The following is a 20,524-nucleotide window of genomic DNA, read 5'->3' as shown; positions in this document are numbered from 1 at the left end:
AATACTTTTCTTACCTTATGCGTACAGATGTTACCGATGTTTTAGATTTGATATTGACATTGTATGTTCACACGGCTACATTGAATGACTTTTCTTATCTTATGCGTACAGTTGTACAGTTGTTACCTATGTTTTAGATTTGATATATGCTAATGATGCTTCAGTGATTGGACATTTTCGTTTGCTGGTACGCAACCAGATAACTAATTTGTATTATTTATTTCCTATTTACACATAAAATATATTGATGGCTTATAGTAACTAAGTCATGAATCGTATTGAAGTAATAATATATTTTGAACTCTGTTAAAAATGAAGGTGTTGTTTTCATTATTCAGTGAGGTCCATAATCATAACAGAGCAGCTCACAATTCAATTCAGGGGATGAAATGATCGTATCTCAGTAAAAAGAGCAATTCGCTCATCATTTTTAACATCATTTCCGCGCGCACTTAGGGGAGTGTTTGTTGAATGATTATTGAATAAGTCCCCGTTCAGGTTACTGGAATTATAATTAAATGGGCATGAATCACCAGTGTGGAATATATCGGGCATTGTGTTCGCATAAATTTTATAATTGTGTCAAGGAAATTTTGAATTTCGAAATGTTGTAAATTTATCAATAGGCAATAAATTCCATTTCACAGATTAATGGCAGATGGCAAAAACGAGCGTGAATAACGTGTAATCCTCTTTGATAAAATAATAAAGATTACCGCGTTTCTAAGATTTTGAGAGGTTGGTTCATGAACTGTTTGCGGAAAAAGGTTCGTAAGGTAATTGGGACACTTGCCGTTATGTATTTTCTATATATTAATTAGTTTAAAATAACTTCGTCGTTTGTCAAGAATTGGTCATTTAACTTCAGTATAAAGATTTCTTAGTGAGACGGATCTGGTAAGCCTGAGTAAATACGCAAGGTTTCATTTTCGATGTTTTCTAATAATTGATTGTCTTTCAATGTAACGTCCTATACAATGCACGCGTATTCTAGTAATGGCCGCATGTGGTAGAAGTATATTTTATTTAGACATTTTAGTTCTTGAGAGTTTAATTTTTCGTATAACTCCGATGATTTGTGACGCGGATGTTAGACTAGTATTTATATGTTTGCTCCTTTTTCCATCGCTGCCTAACGTCAAACCAATATATTTACGATTATTAACAAATGTTACGGAACACACAAAAATTTAGGAAAAGAAATTGTTTTGTGATGTAAATAAAAGGGCTTTTGGGTTGGGGGATTAATATCAAGACGTCATTGCTTGGTCCAAATGTTAATTTTGGCAGAGGTCATTGATTGATATACCTTCGAAAATAGCTTATGTAGATGAAGTACATGAAAGTGAAGTATCGTCAGCCAACAGTAGGGTAATACTAACAAGATTTTATACAAAATCATAAACATAAATCAAGAAAAACAACGGTCCTTACACTGTTCCCTAAAGGACACCGGCAGATTCTTCTAATGACTGAGACTTTGCTGAGCCGACAAATACTTTTTTGTACGGTTAGATAAGTAACACTCTATCCAATGTTGTGTATTTCCATTTTGTTTAATTTTGAATAAATGATCTTGATGCCAAACTCGGTCTAAAGCCTTGCTTATACGCAGAATAAATCGAGCTATTTGATCAAATATATCATTAAATGGAAAGACGTTTGAGTGCTCTCTTAGAAATCCTGATTGTTTGCAATAAATTAAACTATGTGCAATAAAATGGTTAATAAGCGTTGATATACAAAACGCCCCATGCGTTTTCCTAAACCGCTGAAAAGAGAGATGGGGCGATGGTTTGAAGGTCTGTTCGCTAGCACATTTTGAATAAAGGCATAACAATTGCATTTATTATAATGAAGGAATTGTACATGATTTTAATAATTTATTAAAAAATAAGCACAAACGGTTTTGAAATAGACTCGCCTGTGTGCGTTAGTACAAGATGACTGTTTAAGTCTTTACCAGCTTTGTAAGTTTTTAAAATTTTGATTATATCCATTATTTCATTTTCAGTTATAGACTCATTTTGCAATAAGACAAATAAATAGAGAGTAGGGAAGGGAAGAACTCTCGAAGATGTGTCTAAAGTTTGAATGAAAACAAAATGCGTGTCTAAGCACGTTGCTTTTTGTTCATCAGACAAATTTATAGTTTCGTTCCATTAATGGCGACCGATTTAAGGGGCGGTATCACATCCATCAGAGTGTGAATGCGAGTGTATGAGATGTTTTAACGTCTTCCGTTACGTTTTGGAATTTTGCGATTTTAAATCAATCAATGTAGTTTAAATATTGTAGCTAAAGTGTTCCTTTGCATGTTTAATCATATTTTTACTTTGTTACCGGCGTTTTTGATTTCAGCCTAGTTGTTTGCAGATGGTTGTTGTAGATCGGTAGCTTTAAGTCTGTCGCGTTTACGCGCAAATGTACGTATTTGTTATAAAATTTCAATTTTCTATGTTAAGTAAATTAAGTTAAGACATTAAAAATTAGTTCGTTTATATAACCAGACATGTCTCTGCATCGGTTTACTTATGACAGAAGGATCTTCAATATGCGTAGCCGTGGCATGGTGATCACTTACAGAATTATCAATTGATATTGCCTCGCTGTTCAATACAATTATCTGAGACAATGAGTCAATGACGTGGCCGATCAATGAAGAAGTATTTGCGGTGACTCTTGTTGCTTCATTTATAACGTTACTTAAATTACACATAACCATTGACTGTTGAAGCGGGTACAGTATTTTGTGAGCATCAAAAACACTCCACCTAAATTGATAATACATATTAAATAATCTACCTCTGCCATTTTGAGCCTAATACCTGTTTCGATTGATAAATAAATAATCGATTCATGATTAAATACATTTTAATAAGAGTAATAAATACAATCGATCTAAAATGTACGTTTGTGTATGAAGAAGAATTGAAATGGAAGCGGCAGTTTTTAGGTTAGAAAAAAGGAATGAGAGTGGCAATCTTATTATCATAAAAGCTTAATTTGCATAAGTGAATAACAACGTTAAATTACCGATGTAAAAATACGTAGGGTTAAAATGTTTCAGTTACAAACCAATTAAATTATTATCGCAAATTTCATATGATTACCTCCACGCCGTATTCTATGTTTATACAATTTTCATAAACATTTTGTTTTCAATGGCAATGTGATTCTAGTGTTTCAGGCACATAAAGCATTCTCCAGTTGCGTGTATCAAAGTGCAAATCACAATCAATAAATACACATGTGGCATAACTTCCTTCAAGTCATAGTAAGATAACAGTACTTCAACAGTATTATTATTAAATATGTCTTGTGACTATATGTCTTGATTAGATAAGACAACTGGCCATACGTGTGGTTTAATATCGCATTTAAAGAGGTTAAAAATCGTGTCTACATGTGGTTTAATAAGGCATTTAAAGAGGTTAAATATCGCGTCTACATGTGGTTTAATATCGCATTTTAAGAGGTTAAATATCGCGTCTACGTGTGGTTTAATATCGCATAAAAAGAGGTTAAAAATCGTGTTTACATGTGGTTTAATATCGCATTTAAACGTGATTCGATATTGCGACTTCAAAATACTCCCCACCATTCTAAAGAAACCTTTTGTGACACGTAGACATACGAATGTACGTTATGAGGTGACAAAGCAACCGCTGCAGGCTTGCTCATGTTTAACAAATAATTTGCGACCAAAAAGTAGACTTCAAAGAACAAAGAAATAGCACATCAGGCGCAAAGTAGCCTTTAGCTTAGAAAATGCAAAAGAAACGAAAACCTATTGCTTATATTCACAAGTTGGGAGTATAAACTTCAGTGTATTATTTTCTTTCGACGAGTAGACTATTTTTTTTGCATAAAGACATGCTATAATTTTAGCATGTTGAACCAACATAAAATATGTCCGTTATTGTTTTACAAAAGAATTGGCCAAGTTTCAATGACTCACATATTGTGGTCAAAGTATACTGCAAGTGTTGTATACCTGTATAGTGTGCCGTATATTGAAAATCAGTTTAAACTTAAACGTACGCTAGGTCAACCCTTGAACACCAATTATTCGAAATCCAAGAAGCACACCGAAGCCAGTATCTATTTGTCTTTGATAAATAACTTTTCCTGAAGTTCTGATGAAATCGTTTACGATGCTAGCTATAATTGTAAATAAGGAATTTATACTGAAAGTTTATATTTGCATTGTGATATTTGCATTAAGGCATTTGCATTATGATAATTACATAATTATATTTTTTCATGATATTTGTATTTTGATATTTGCCATGTGATATGTGCAGTTTGATATTTGAATAATGATGTTTTCATTGTTCTTTTTGCATTAGGATATTGTTATTTCAAATCAGAGTTGTTTTGCATAGGAAGTGGAACATTCTCTTTATATGAATAATACAACAGTTCTTTTATTTCTAAACCATGCCAAATCACTTGGTATGTCATGTACTATACATTCTTCAGGTTGTATAGGCAAGATTGTTCATGGAAATGTGGCAGCTCTGCATTTCGCTTTACAACATTTTTCAATTGACACTTGTCTTGCAGTATTTGGCCGATAGCCTTCACGAAGTATGACAATAAGTATTATAAATGACTGTTACAACCTGGCATTTTACAATACAACTTTCTGATACTGACAAAGAGCGCAGGTTCTTAAAGTAAATATATATTCATATTTTGTATTCCGAATTTAACAATTTAATTTATATAAAAACACGTGTTTTAATTATATATATATATATATATATATATATATATATATATATATATATATATATATATATATATATATTTCAGAAATTTTATACGGTATTACACACTTCACGCGTTTTTTATTGCATTAGTAAGTTTGCGTATCTGATATATATTTTTATATTAATTTGCTAAATATATTGTTAAAATGTTTTGAAAAATAAGGTTCTATGATAATTATTATTAAAAAATTCAACTAAGCACGATGTTTTGCTGTATACACTATACAATAAAATGTATTCTGTCAGACTGTGTAAGTCGTTTTCGATTTCGAGATTATCTACATGCGCATGAAAGCAAGTTAGAGTAAATGATGAATGCATTGTAAATGATGAATGCATTGCTTAACTATCCGGTATGAATTGTCCTATTTGATCAAGCACGTTATAAGTGTCAATGATAAAAGTGTGTCAATTGCACATGGTTCTAGTGTGAGACGCTATCCTATGCAATCGATCATCATTTTAACGGCCGTATGAATTTACATGCATTACATTTCAAGTGTGCGTGGCTTTGTTTGCTTTTTAATACGCACGCATGATGAGATTCATTTGTTAGCCAAAATTGCAGTGATAGTTAACACATAAAAACGCAACACTGTGATCAGATTATATCAACATGGATGATACCGAAAAATATGTGATTTGTTTTCGATAGACTGAGAATGAAAATTAGTGTGGGTTATTCTGGGATAAACCATGTGCGGGCCCTGATGTTGTGGAAGTAGTTTTACCGAGATCGAATCTTGTAAATATATATGTCATTCAGAATATAAAATACATTATATTGCCATCTTACTCTTTCAATTTATAATTCTCAACAGAAATATATACGGGGACATCACAATTAAGAAATACTTTAACTATAAATGATCAACTGAATGTGCTTATCAATGGCATGTTACCAACAACACTATATTTCAAAACATGGATGAGACCGTAACGACTGAACCAAACCGGAGCGTAAAGACTTCACAACTACAGGCTCAAGGTCATCACGGTGAACGCATAATAATCTCCGAGCCAACTGTTAATCATTTGATGACAAGGCGACTCGTGAACCAAACAGAACCAAATATGGATCACGCGTAGCAAATGCTTTTGAATATCAAAAAAACATATTTTTTTCTAAATGGATCGACTTTTTAAAATTGTAAATACATAATTTCAATTTTCAACTCATGGTCCCCGTCACATACACTGAGTTTTATTTCATTTTAAAATGTATTCTCTCTTATTGCTGTTTAATTGTAATTGGAATCTACCGGTTTAATATTACATTTGGAAAACTTGGTGTTTGTGTCTGTGTTTAAGCCTGTTTTGGGGCTGTTTAAAGCTGTTTGGCGAATGGTCAATTGCAATTAATATTGTCTGATAGCCAGTACGGACTGCATATGTATTTAATCCAGTTTTCCTAGAACGCGGCTTGTTTACTTTGACCTAATAAGATGGGATTATTCTTCTTCTTTACGGCATGGCTTTAAATAAAATTAGTTTCGCTCTGGGAACACGGGATTTAATTCATGTGTATAAAGTGTTGTTCCAATCAGGGACTGCGCTTTCCGTCTTAACTTGATTTTCGAAAAGAAACTGCTTTCTGTAAACGAAAAATACCATAAAAGCGCCAAGTGTCGACACTGAATATCTTGTGCGGTCTAAGCGCCGCTCAAATATATACAATGTGTATTCTGCATATCAACATACATAGCTTAAACAGAGATATGTCAAATACATCACTCTGTAAATAACTACGCTAAATAACTGGATTGCATAACGGATACTATTAAATCGTTCGCCTCGCGTTGACAACGTTTAGTAAAATAAACGATAAACCGGAATACTACAGATTTGTATTGTGCGATATTAAGATTTTTTTTCCACATTTTTGCAAAATGGCACTTGAAAAATTCCCATACTAAAAAAGGATGTATGTATTAAATTCAAATGATCCAATGTTATCGTAATATATATTGCTACGAGATGTCCAAAGTTTCGAATCAGAGATTTTTTTAAATAATTTCATATCAAATTTGATATATTTTCTATTTTATGAATGTATGGACTTGCTTCTAAACTAAGAAATTCTTCAAATGTTTAAACAATTCCCTTAAACGTAAATAACCTTTAAATTGTTCATTTAACGAATTCGTTAAACTTATTAGCGCTATACATCGTAATGCACTGTTTACATTAAGGTCACGATAAACTTATGTTGCGAAATCTTGCATGAAATAAACAATTTTTATTTTGAAATGACACTCATCCTTTGACAAAAACATACAATGTTTCTTGGAATGTTTTATTTCGAAAACGGATGTACTGTGTAGGATGTATGTCAACAACTCGTGTATAAGGTTGGAGGATCAATATATAAATATAAATAATGGCAAAAATACTAGTTTAACACAATTCATTAAAATGAGCAGATAGTTAGTAAATATATGAGTGGTTTAGTGTATGAATTATTTATTCATTAATGAATTTTAGTGAATTGAACATTAAGTGAGTGCATGGACGGACGGACTGATTCATGGATGGATGGATGGATGGATGGAGGAATGGATAGATGGATGGATGGATGAGCGAATGAATAAATAAACGAAAGAACGAACCTATGAACGAAGCATTGAATTAACTTAAACCACATAATATTGAACGTATTCTTGTAATAAAGCATCGTCACTCACCTGAGGCAATCAAAACAACGTAAGTTCCCATATCTGATTAACACCTGAGGAATACAGTTCACGGTGTACTGAGCTTCATAGCTTATATACCGGACACATGGTCCACAGTAGACTGGCAGCAGAAAATAACTCGTTGTGAGCTGTGTACCTTTTCCTGTTTAGACTGGCAAATGGACCACGAATTTAAAATGTGTTAAACCTGTTACACCATATCTCATTACGGATGCAAAATATGCGTATGTATAATAAATAATGTGAATTGTTTTAATAAATTTCCAATTATTTGTAATTGTTTAGTTATGTTCTGGAAACATTTACAGCACGTTTCTTTTTATGTTACTTTGTTGAAGCCTCTCGCAATTATTTACATTGTTTGTGCACATGACCACATTGAAATACTTTTCTTACCTTATGCGTACAGATGTTACCGATGTTTTAGATTTGATATAGGTTAATGATGCTTAAGTGGTTCGAGAGTTTCGTTTGCTTAAGTAAAGAACTGCAAAGATCTTTTTGAACTCGAACTTCAAATAATGTTATTATGCTTGCTGGTCAAGATGATTTAAGGTAATTAAAAATGCGCGTTGTCTACTGTTTACACATATTCTCTGTATAAAGCGTGTTTTGAGCTCAAGCAACAGTTTTGAAATCCGATAACAATGAAACGTAAAGAATAAATACTGTATTAAAAGCAGGAAAAAATCTGTGACGCGTTGGAAATGTATATTGGGACTACAAAAAGCCGTGGTAAAATGGAAACCATTGAATAATATTATTGAAACTATACTTTAACATATTTTATATCCAAAAGCAAATAATGGCATTGTATAAATATATACATTTGGGCCATACATACAATGTAAAAAGGGTTAGACCTAAAGTTCTATAACATTATCGGGGGATTTCCCTTGGCACAGCATTAACATTTTATGATGGTGACAAATATACATTAATGAAAATGATGTCTTCCACAATATACAGTTGATAACATAAAAATAAAAATAATTATATTGATTCATTCGGGATATGATGATAATAGTACTATTACTAAAAATAGTAGTTACCAATAAAAAAAAAATCGTCATAATCATAACAATCATAATGATGTCTGTATACGGTAAATGATATTAATAACGATAGTATAAATCCTGTCCAGCTAAATGATAAATTGTTAACTAAGTCATGAATCGCATTGTCGTAATACGATATATTTGAACTTTGTTAAAAATGAAGGTGTTGTTTTCTTTATTCAATGAGGTTCATAACCATAAAAGAGCAGCTCACAGTGCAATTCAGGGGATAAAATGATCGTATCGCAGTAAAAAGAGCTATTCGCTGTAAACGGTAGGTAGGACTATTAACCCTTTTACCGAATTTTAAAGGCCTTTGCAAACAAGGATCCAAACTGTTTGCTATTCTTATAGTGGTCTTTGAAAAAAAGTGAAGAAAATGATGATTTTAGAAATTCAGCAAACACCAATTTAGCAGACGACAAATATACCAGCATGCAAAGGGTTACACAAGTAATGCTCACCATTTTTAACATCATAAACGCGCGCACATAGGGGAGTGTTTGTTGAATTATTATGAAATAAGTCCGCGTTTAGGTTATAGTAATTATTTCTCAAACAGCCATGTACAAGTGATGAATTTCTATCTCCAGTGTGGAATATATTGGGGATTGTCTTCGCATTAATTAAATAATTGTGTCGATGAAATTTTTAATTTCGAAATGGTGTCAATGTATCAATAAGCAATAAATTCCATTTCATAGATTTATGGCAGATGGCAAAAACGAATGTGAATAACTTGTAATTCTCTTTGATAAAATAATATAGTTTACCGCGTGTCTAATATTTTGAGAGGTCGGTTCATGAACTGTTTGTGGAAAAAGGTTCGTAAGGTAATTGGGACTTTGGCCGTTATGTATTTTCTATAAATTAGTTCGTTTAAAATAACTTCGTCGTTTGTCTAGACTTTGTCATTTAACTTCAGTACAAAGATTTCTCAGTCAGGCGGATCTGGTTAGGCCTGAGTCAACACGCACGGTTTTATTTTCGATGTTTTCTAATAATTCATTATCTTTCAATGTACCGTCCCATACAATGCACGCGCAATGGCCGCATGTGGATAAAGTGTATTTGATTAAGACATTTTAGTTCTTGAGAGTTTAACTTTTCGCATAACTCCGAGGATTTGCGACGCGGATGTTAGACTAGTATTTATATTATATGTTTGTTTCATTTTCTAACGCTGCCTAACGTCAAACCAAGATGTTTGTGATTATCAACAAATGTTAAGGGTGCATTACCAATAAAAAATTTACGAAAAGGAATAATATTTTGTGATGTAAATCAAACTGCTTTTCGGGGGGGGGGGGAGACTAAAATCAGCAGGCAATCGCTCGGCCCATACATAATTAGGCAAAGGTCATGGATTAACATACCCTCGAAATTAGCTAATGTAGATGCAATATATAACAGTGAAGTAGCGTCAGCCAACAGTAGGGTAGGACTAACAAGATTTTATACAAAATAATTAACGTAAATCAAGAAATACAGCTGTCCTAATACTATGCCCTGAGGGACACCGGCATATACTTCTAATGACTGAGACTTTGCTGAGCCGACAAAAAAAATACTTTTTGGTACGGTTAGACAAGTAACTTTTTATTCATTGTTGTGTATTTCAACTTATGCCATTTTGTTTAATTTTGAATTAAAGATCGTGTTGCCAAACTCGGTCTAAAGCCTTACTTATATCGCAGAATATCATACAATTAAGTTTATTGTCGTCAATAGATCGAGATATTTGATCAAATATATCATTCAGTTGATTAAGTTGACTTTTGAGTGTGCTCTTAATAATCTCGATTGTTTGCAATAAATTAAATTATGGACAATACAATGGTTAACAAGGGTTTATTCACACAACGCTAAATAAGTTTTCATCAACCGCTTAAAATAGAGATTGGGCGATGGTTTGAAGGTCTGTTCGAGTCGCACTTTTGTTATAAAGGAACACACAATTGCATTTTTCCATAATGAAGGAATTGTACATTATTTTAATGATTTATTAAACAATAAGCAAAACGGTTTTGAAATAGACTCGCTAGCGTGCTTTAGAACAAGATGACTGATTAAGTCTGTACCAACAGCTTTGTTAGTTATAAAAATTTTGATCATATACATTATTTCATTTTCAGTTATAGACACATTTTGTAATCAGACAAACGAAAAGTAAGTAGGGACGGGAAAAACTCCCGAAGATTTGCCTAAATGTGGACATAAAATTTAAATCATTGTTTAAGCACGTTGCTTTTTTTGTTCATTAGACGTATTTATAGTTTCGTTCCATTAATGTCGACCGACTTAAGGGGCGGTATCACATCCATCAGAGTGTGAGTGCGAGTGTATGAGATGTTTTAACGTCTTCCATTAACTTTTGGAGTTTTGCGATTTTAAATCAATCAATGTAGTTTAAATATTGTAGCTAAAGTGTTCCTTTGCATGTTTAATCATATCTTTTACTTTGTTACCAGCGCTTTTGAATTCAGCCTTGTTGTTTGCAGATGGTTGTTTTACAGCGGTAGCTTTAAGTCTGTCGCGTTTCCGCGCAAATGAACGTATCATAGAATCGTACGAAGGTTTAGTATTAGGACGTACATTAACTAGTTTAAATTAATACATAATATCGTAAGTTCAAAAAGTTTGTATGTGAATAAAGCAGTAGCATCATCTACACTTGTATTTGTTATAAAATTCCAATGTTCTATGTTAAGTAAATTAAGTTAAGACATTTAAGATTAGTTCGTTTATACAACCAGACATGTCTCTGCATCTGTTTACTTATGACTGTAGGAACTTCAATTTGCGCAGCCGTGGAATGATGATCACTTACAGAATTATCAATTGATATTACCTCGCTGTTCAATACAATTATCGGAGACAATGATGGGGTCAATTGATGTAGAAATATAATTGCAACATCTTTTCGGTGAAAATCTGCGTTGAAACCTCAAAACATCTTCGGAACAACATCATTAAGATAAGTTTCCGTGCAGCATAAAATGTCAAAATTATACAGATTACTTATTTTATAATAAAGTTTGTTGCGTATTTACCTCACTTTTAGATGCAAGACACTAAGTGCCTTGTAATCCGGTCAAGAATTTTGCTGAACATCCCCTGATAAAATTAAAAGAAAAACGTAAAGCGTCAATTAATAAGACATTTATTTCATTGACAAGCGGTCGAATAGTGCACCCTGAGAGTAAGGCGCGAGAGCCCGAATAAGGTAGGAAATAGTAATGCAAATTCGCTTGTTAAACTCCACATTTAAACTAATTTTGTTCAACAACAATATTAACTTGAATTAAATAACCCCACAGTTATTTGGTATACAGCAATATCATTTACCCATGTGGTAAAGATCATAACAAATACACAAATGACTTAATGGCAGTGAGGTAATATACAAATTTAGTACATTTCGTGTAGCTTCTTGGAATACGCTGGACAGGACTAATAATGTACATAAATCACTTAGGATAAGAAAAAGAGAAAGAAACATATTACAGATGAGGCAGTTGGATAATATAGGTTTAGTAAAACATTTAAGCATGTTGTTAGTTTTTTATTAGCATAAACAATAATCTACAGCTTTTTAATTAGTATTGACAATACTACAAGTGACAAGATATTTGAACCGACATATCACTCATCGACATCATATAATTTCTTGAAGGCAAACCGTATAAAAAGTATAAAGTACATATGTGCATAGTTTGGTAAAACTTACAAATATGATTTCTAGGTTTGCATTCAAGAAATCCTAATAATCTGACAGAAAAAATAATACAGGGCACTTACGGACATATCACTAATGTAAGGTTCCACTGGAAAGAACAGGAAAAAATGAAGACGTGTATCAAGAGCACAATCAATTTGATGACTATCCATGCAAGACAAAAAACATAAATAGTCACACGGAAATTAGTTGTATTTAGCTATCCAAACTTTCATAAGCGGCTAATACACTGCGCAAGCCGAATACGCCCGGAATTTTACGGTTGATGCACTCCACTTAATGAGAAATGATGGCAATCTCTTCATCATGCATAACAGACAATATTTCAGCAATTGAAGCTCACAAGTATTATAATAGCACTTTTACTTAGTGCTCACTCACTCAGATGAAGGGCGGTATCCGCGATATGTTTCGAAAGAAAAACATTAAATGCACGCTAATCTATAATCGGTCAAATTACTCTTATATTCCAAAGACAAGATAATATAATTTTGAACATGAAATAAACTGGGTTTGTCGATTGTGGTGTTTACTCCTAAATAATGTGCATGCCGGCTAAATAACATAGTTACTAACTGGTTTATAGAACTTGGTACTGGCATTAACCGCGCAAGTCCTGCATATAGGTAAGTGTCGTAACTTCGTTATCAAGTTCAGAGTAAAAATGCGTCTTAAGTTATGTTGATTTTATTTCTGTCAAAGATAAGTTTTCTTTAGGTTGTTGTTCTAGAAGTGTTTGAATAGGTTTTGTTAACCAATTATAAATACACGGAACTTGCAAATAGTTTGTTAAACATTCAAGAACCATTTTCATTGTAATGTACAGCAAGTAAATGGATCTCTTGGTCCTGATCAGTGGTTCTCGAAACAATCTGGATGATGAAAGTGCATGTTACACATCTTTACGCAAATCTCAGGTATACGATACTTGTATTGAGATATAGGTTAAGCCAGTGAGGCGAAAAATCGCCAAGTAAGCACAATGTCATAAAACAACACTTTCAAACGGTGTTCCTCATTTCGTCGAAGGAAAACTGTTGATGTTCAAAGAAATAATTCACATGTTAGAGAGCTGTAGGAATGTAAGACAGGAATATGGAAAAGAATACCAAGCCTCTTTTACTACTTGTACACATCACCGTATACCTATCACAGTAATGCAGTGTAAATGAAAAATAAACAACACACAGGAACAAAGTAACAAACGATTTCATAAAATAGCTTGCCTGTGTTAGTTCAAAAATAAAGAAACTATATGAAATAATTTAGGTCGTAATAGTGTGATAATAATTCATAATAACATTATACATTGTATTGTTTATTCATACATAATATATAATGCACTAATCGCGTGAGCATGTTAAAAGAAACCTTAAATGAAACCTGCAATAACATATGCACGCAATATCAATACGAGGATCTATAGTTTCAACCCAATCATGTTTTGTTTATACCTATTGTAAAAACTCGATGAAGTGAAGCTTGTAATTCAGGCAAAGTTTTCCCAAATGCATTTACTCAACGTTTAAATATTATCAAATACATATTATTTCAGTGTTCAATGCCGATTGCTCAGTTGAATGTCTATAAGTAATGATTTCTACAATGTTTGTTTGTTGTTGTTTTTCGACAGGTTCGGTGTTTGATATGAACTGTAGTGCAAATATTAAAGTTGAAACAAATCACAATAAAAAACAACATAGTTATTTCTAGCCAATGGATTTTTTTTGTCATGGATATACGCATCTGTCTAAATAAAATATTGGTTTCCATTATGCATCAGTTCAGACATTCTGACCACAATAATAAACCAGATGGCATCAATTGCAGCTTTGACATGTTGAGGCGAAGATCACGAACAAAATCAGTGATATGCCATGAAAAGCAATTATCTATAATAACTCTCTGACTATTAACAACATACGCCACCTGTAACAGTCAATTCTCTAACACAAATGTCGAAATTTCGTCATATATTTAACGTACGGAACGATTATATTTTATTGATTACCGCTAACACAATAAAACAGCAATACAGACTTTAATTTTCTTTCTATAGTATTGCATCCGCATACATTATGCAATGTTATTGATGTTGATACAATGCAAAGAGTATGAAAGTAATTATATGTAATACTAATTCCCAATGTATGTCCTAACACAATAGAAAACATTAATGAAAAGGCAGTTCACGTCATTTCATACAACAATCCTGACTATAAATGTATCAAATATATATGTAAAGCTATGAGCCTAATGATAAACTAACTGACCGTGAAATTTCTTTTGAAGCTAGATCCGCATTTATTGTGTAAATAAAATGTGTTTGCGGAGACAAATATGTGCAATGTGTTTCTAGCAGGCGTGCCCGGGATTGTGGAGTAAAACCGGTAGTTCCAATGTGTTTAATACGAATAGTTTGCTTTATTTACACCTCATTGACGATCTGACCCGATCAAAGACTGAAATTTTCACGGAGTAAAGGTCTTTTCCCTGCAAAATTCACGGACCTCGGTACCATGATTCAATAAAACGTAAGAAAAAACATTCGTACCGTTCTTGTCTATGCATCACAACTAACTGTCCATCGCCTTTTGAAAGCTTTGTTTACATACCTTTCAACTGGCCGATATTTTAAACACACGAGCGATTTCATTGGCCCAACGCGAAGGCATGTCTTTACTCTTTAATATTATTACTTGGATAGGGTCAGATCGTCGACGAGTTTGTCACGCGATTTGTGTATCGTGTTATTTCTTAACATTTTACCCAGCAATTGTAGATATGTTGCCAGATATGTACATTTCCAGAAAGGAAATTAATTTCTTCGTTTAATAAGACCAAGTTCATGGAATTCGCTTCACAATTGATGGAGTAATGGCTGTTCAAAGCGATGTACCATATTTTCGGTTGATTTTGAGTTGAATACCTTGTTATATATATATATAAATATATATATATATATATATATATATATATATATATATATATATATATATATATTTGATAGTGAATTTTGCTTTCAGAGAAGTTGATATTTCGTTATAGTTTGATTAGTTTTCATTCAATATGATGTTTTTACTAATTATTATCATAGCCACACGCTAACCACCTGTGCTTCAAAATACTTCCCTCCATTCTGAAGAAAACTTGTGTGACAAGTTGATAAAAGAATGAATGTTAGGAGGTGAAATAGCAACTGCTGCAGGCGTGGTCATGTTTAACATATAATTTGCGAACAAAGACTAGACTTCAAAAAACAAAGACATAGCATATCTGGCGCAAAGTGGCATTCAGCTTAGACAATGGAAAACGAAAGAAAACCTATTGCTTATGTTCACAAGTTGGGAGTATAAAGTATAGGGTATTGTTTTCTTTTGACAAGTAAAATATATTTTTTTTGCAAAAAGACGTGCTATAATTTTAGTATGTTGAACCAAAATATGTCAGTTATTGTTGTACAAACGCATTGGCAAAGTTTCAATGACTCCATATGGAGGTCAATGCATGCTTCAAGTGTGTGTATACCATGTCTAGTGTGCGGTATATTGACAATCAGTTTGAACTTAACGTACGCTAGGTAAACCCTTGAACGCCAATTATTCGAAATCCAAGGATCACACCAAAGCCATTACCTATTTGTCTTTCATAAATCACTTTCCCTGAAGATTTGGTAAAATCGTGGACGATGCTAGCCATAATTGTAAATAGGGAATTTATATTGAAAGTTGATACTTGCATTATGTTATTTGTATTAAGGCATTTGCATTATGATAATTACATTATTAAATTTGTTCATGATATTTGAATTTTGATATTTGCGATATGATATTTGCAGTATGATATTTGAATAATGATGTTTTCATTGTGCTATTTTGCATCAGGATATTTATATTTCAAACATAAGTTGTTTTGCAAAGGATGTGGAACCTTCTATTTATATGAATGACACAACAGTTCGTATATTTCTCAACCATGCCAAATCACTCGGTATGTCATCATGTACTATACCTTCCTCAGATTGTATAGGCACGATTTTTCAAGGAAATGTGGCAGCTCTGCATTTCGCTTTACAACATTCTTCAATTAACACTTGTCTTGCAGTATTTGGCCAATAGCCTTCAAAAAGTATGGCAGTAAATATTATAAATAACTGTAACAACCTGGCATTGTACAATACATAATTCTCACACTGACATAGAGCGCAGGTTTCTTTTAATAAATATATATCCATATTCTGTATTTCGAATTCAACAATTTAATTATTAAAAAAACACGTGTTTTTTTTTAAATAAAGTATAGGGTATTGTTTTCTTTTGACAAGTAATATATTTTTTTTTTTGCAAAAAAGACATGCTATAATTTTAGTATGTTGAACAAAAATATGTTAGTTATTGTTGTACAAACGCATTGGCAAAGTTTCAATACTCCATAGTCAAGGCATGTTTTTTTTAAATATAAATATGATATATTTGCGAAATTCTCTAAGGTAAAACACACTTCTCGCGTTATTTAATATCTTTTTTCTGCATTAGTAAGTTGGCGTATTTGATTTATTGTATTTATATGATTCGTTAAGTAAAGTATAAAAATGCTTTTAAAAATAAGGTTCTATCATAATTATTTTTCAAACATTCGACTAAGCATGATGGTTTGCTGTATACATTGAAATATTTTCTTTCACACTGTGTAAGTCATCTTAACAATATACGTGTATACCTATGAGGCAGTTTGTGTCATTTATGTAACTTGCCACCTTTTCGAGATTATCTACGTGCGCATGCAAGCAAGTTAAAGTAAATAATGAATGAATTGATTAACCATCCGGGATGAATTGTCCTATTGATTAAGCACGCTATGTTTGTCAATGATAAAAGTGTGTCAAATGCTAGTGGTTCTAGTGCGAGGCCCTATATTTTGTAATTGATCATCATTTTAACGGCTGCGTGAATTTCCATGCATTAAATTTAAAGTGTGCGCGGCTGAGCTCGTTAAATATTTTTACTACGCATGTTTAATGAGATTCAACTGTTAGAAAATAGTGCATTGATTGTTAACACACGAAAACGCTACACTGTAATCAGACTATATCCACATGTATGATACTGAAAGAAATGCGTTTTTATAGACTTAGAATGAAAATTGGTTCGGCTTATTCTTGTACAAACAACGTGCGGGCCCTGATGTTGTTAACGTAGTTATACTGAGATCTAAGACTGTTAATACATTTCATTGAGAACATAAAATACATTAAATTATATTGCTATCCAACTCTTTCAATTTATAATTCTCAACAGAAATATGTATGGAGGACACATGATCAGCTAAATGTGCTGACCAATGACATGTTACCAACAATACAATGTTTCAAAACATGGGTGAGACGGTAACGACTGAACCAAGCCGCAGTGTGAGGTCTTCATTACTACAGGCTCAATGTCAACGCGGAATAATAATATCCGAGCCAACGGTTTATCATTTGATGACAAGGCGACGCGTGCACGTTATAATAGTACAAAGCAACCGAAACAAAGCAACCACTTCACGCAAGTGTGTGCATGTTTAACAAGTGACATCAACCGTTAAAAGGGAATAAATGCAGAACAATAAATGTGTTTACTTGCAATAAACATTGGAGATAAAGTGGTCTGTAAAAAGTCTTAAAAAACCAAACAGAACCAAAACTGGATCACGCCTATCAAATGCTTTTGAATACCAAAGAACTATTTCTTTTTTCTAAATGGATCGACTTTTTAAAAAGTAAATACATAATTTCAGTTTTCAACTCATGGTCCCCGTCTCATACACCAAGTTTTCACGTTCTAGCCCCGTGATTATGTCTAACTGCATTGGCGAAACTTATTCCAGCATATTAGTTTATTCAGAAATCGAATTTGACGATATGTCCTTATAACTTATAGTATTATTCGAGATTTATTTGATATTTGTTTTGTGTTTTATTTCCATTTATCATGCCTCGGTAAGTAGCAATTGTGTTAATTTTATTAAAATGTATTCACCCTTATTGCTGTTTAATTGCAATTGGATTCTACCGGTTAAATGTTCCATTTGGAATAATCGGTGTTTGTGTCTGTGTTTAAGCCTGCTTTGGGGCTGTTTGGCGAAAGGTCAATTGCAATTAACATTGTATGATTAGCCAATACGGACTGCATTAAACCCAGGTTTTTAAGAACGTAGCTCACATTTAATTTTGACCTTATAATATGTGTTTTTCTTATTATAAGGTAAACTCACATGTTTAATTGAAGGAGAATGGGAAAATGCGGAAATGCAATACTTAAGTTGGTGCATAGTTCAGTGACTTGGTCAATAAATGTTTGTAAACTGAAAATCAGTCTACATGTAATGCCCTTTGAGGTATTATTGGCACGTGTGACTAAATCAAATAATTCCCAATCTGTGTTAACGCTTTGATCTGTTTCTTGAGTTCCACCCAGTGTCTTTCCACTTCGATGCTGACTGACATATGTTTGAAGACTGACTATTCGGCCATTAACGGTCCAGAACGCCTTGAGTGGTGTTAATTATGCATTAAGTACTATCCGTTATAATATATCCGTGGAAGCATTGGTTTGCTTCCTTAAACAATCGCATGTGGAATCTCTACAATTTCATTTAAGTAGTATGAATATGATCGGACTTTATATAATATGTATGTACTAGACGTTGAAAGTTGTGCAATTAGACCGTACAATAATTGTTGTATAAATTTATTTAATAATAGTTGCATATCGGTGTAATGCCGATAATAGAAAATAAGATGACATTAATTTAACAAATGAAATCATATGGTGTTAATGGTCTAAAACGTATCTCGTGCATAGTCAATGTAATAGAAGATTAACACACAAAGGGTAAATTAGAGCTTATTATAGAGCTTTCCGTCTTAACTTGATTTTCGAAAAGAAAATACTTTCTGTACACGAAAAATGACATAAACGCGGCAAGTGTCGTCACTGATTATCTTGTGCGGTCTATGCGCCGCTCAAAAATATACATTGTGTCTTCTGCAAATCAACATGCATAGCAGAGATATATCAAACACATCACTCTGTAAATAACTACGCAAAATAACTTTTTTGCATAGCGGATACTATTAAACCGTTAGCATCGCGTTGAAAACGTTTAGTAAAATAATTGATAAACCGGTATACTAAATACATATATTGTGCGATGTAAAGTGCTTTTCGCAGTATTGCAAAATGGCACTTCAAAAAATCCCATTCTAAAAATGATGTATAAATAAAAATCAAATCACCAAGATTTATCGTAAAATATATTGGTAGAGATGTCTAAAGTTTCGAAAAGTTTCTCGGAAAGTATTTTTTAAATAATATCATACCAAATTTGATATATTTACTATTTCACACATTTATGGACTTGCTTCTGAAATGCGAAATTCTTCAAATTTGTTAACAATGCCCTTTAACGTAAATATTACTAAATAACCTATAAATTGTTAATTTAACGAATTCGTAAAATTTATTAGCCCTATACATCGTATGTTTACGTTTACATTAAGGTCATGATAACCTGGTGATGCGAAATCTAGCATGAAATAAACATTTTTTATTTTGAAATGACACTCATCCTTTGACAATAACATACAGTGTTTCTTGGAATGTTTTATTTCGAAAACGGATGTACTGTGTAGCATGTATGCCAACAACTCGTGTATAAGGTTAGAGGATCAATATATAAAAATAAATAATAGCAAAAAATACGAACACAATACATTAAAATGAGTAGATAGTAAGTGAATATGAGAGTAAACGAATTCTTTATTTATTAATGAATGTTTAGTGATTTAAATATAATTGAGTGCATGGACGGACGGACTGATTAATGGGTGGATGAATGGATAGATGGATGGGTGGATGGATTAGTGACTGAATGAATGAACGAAAGAACGAACCTATGAACGAAACATTGAATGAACTTTAACCACGTAATATGTGAACGTATTCTTGTAACATAGCATTGTTACTTACCTGCGGCAATCCTAACAACGTAAGTTCCCATATCTGATTAACACCTGAGGAATACAGTTCACGGTGTACTGAGCTTCATAGCTTATATACCGGAGACATGGTCCACAGTAGACTGGCAGCAGAAAAGAATTCGTTGCGAGCTGTGTACTTTTTCCTGTTTAGACTGGCAAATGGACCACAAATTCAAAACATGTTAAACCTGTTACACCATATCTCATTACGGATGCGAAATATGCGTATG

The 20,524-nt window shown here is 32.8% G+C and overlaps 1 protein-coding gene across 6 annotated transcripts in view; it reads right to left on the bottom strand.

Moving 5' to 3' along the window:
• Window positions 1–20,524, bottom strand: part of LOC127876279 (xaa-Pro aminopeptidase 1-like) — a 121,803-nt gene that overhangs the window by 75,654 nt on the left and 25,625 nt on the right. For 2 of the 6 annotated variants that reach the window (XM_052421386.1, XM_052421387.1), the window contains exon 1: window positions 20,328–20,423. The exons of 2 other annotated variants lie outside the window; for them this stretch is intronic. Coding sequence is in view for 2 of the 4 variants with exons in the window: in XM_052421385.1 (XP_052277345.1) it covers window positions 20,284–20,314 (31 nt within the window). In the remaining 2 variants the exon portion in view is untranslated. Of the gene's footprint in view, window positions 1–7,462; window positions 7,537–20,283; window positions 20,424–20,524 lie in introns of those variants that run through there. 2 more of the 6 variants (XM_052421385.1, XM_052421391.1) reach the window with 2 other exon arrangements.

Source organism: Dreissena polymorpha, chromosome 4 (assembly GCF_020536995.1).
Source record: "Dreissena polymorpha isolate Duluth1 chromosome 4, UMN_Dpol_1.0, whole genome shotgun sequence".
Lineage (NCBI taxonomy): Eukaryota > Metazoa > Mollusca > Bivalvia > Myida > Dreissenidae > Dreissena > Dreissena polymorpha.
The sequence above is the reverse complement of the archived record's forward strand: the minus strand, read 5'-3'. Positions and strand labels throughout refer to the sequence as shown.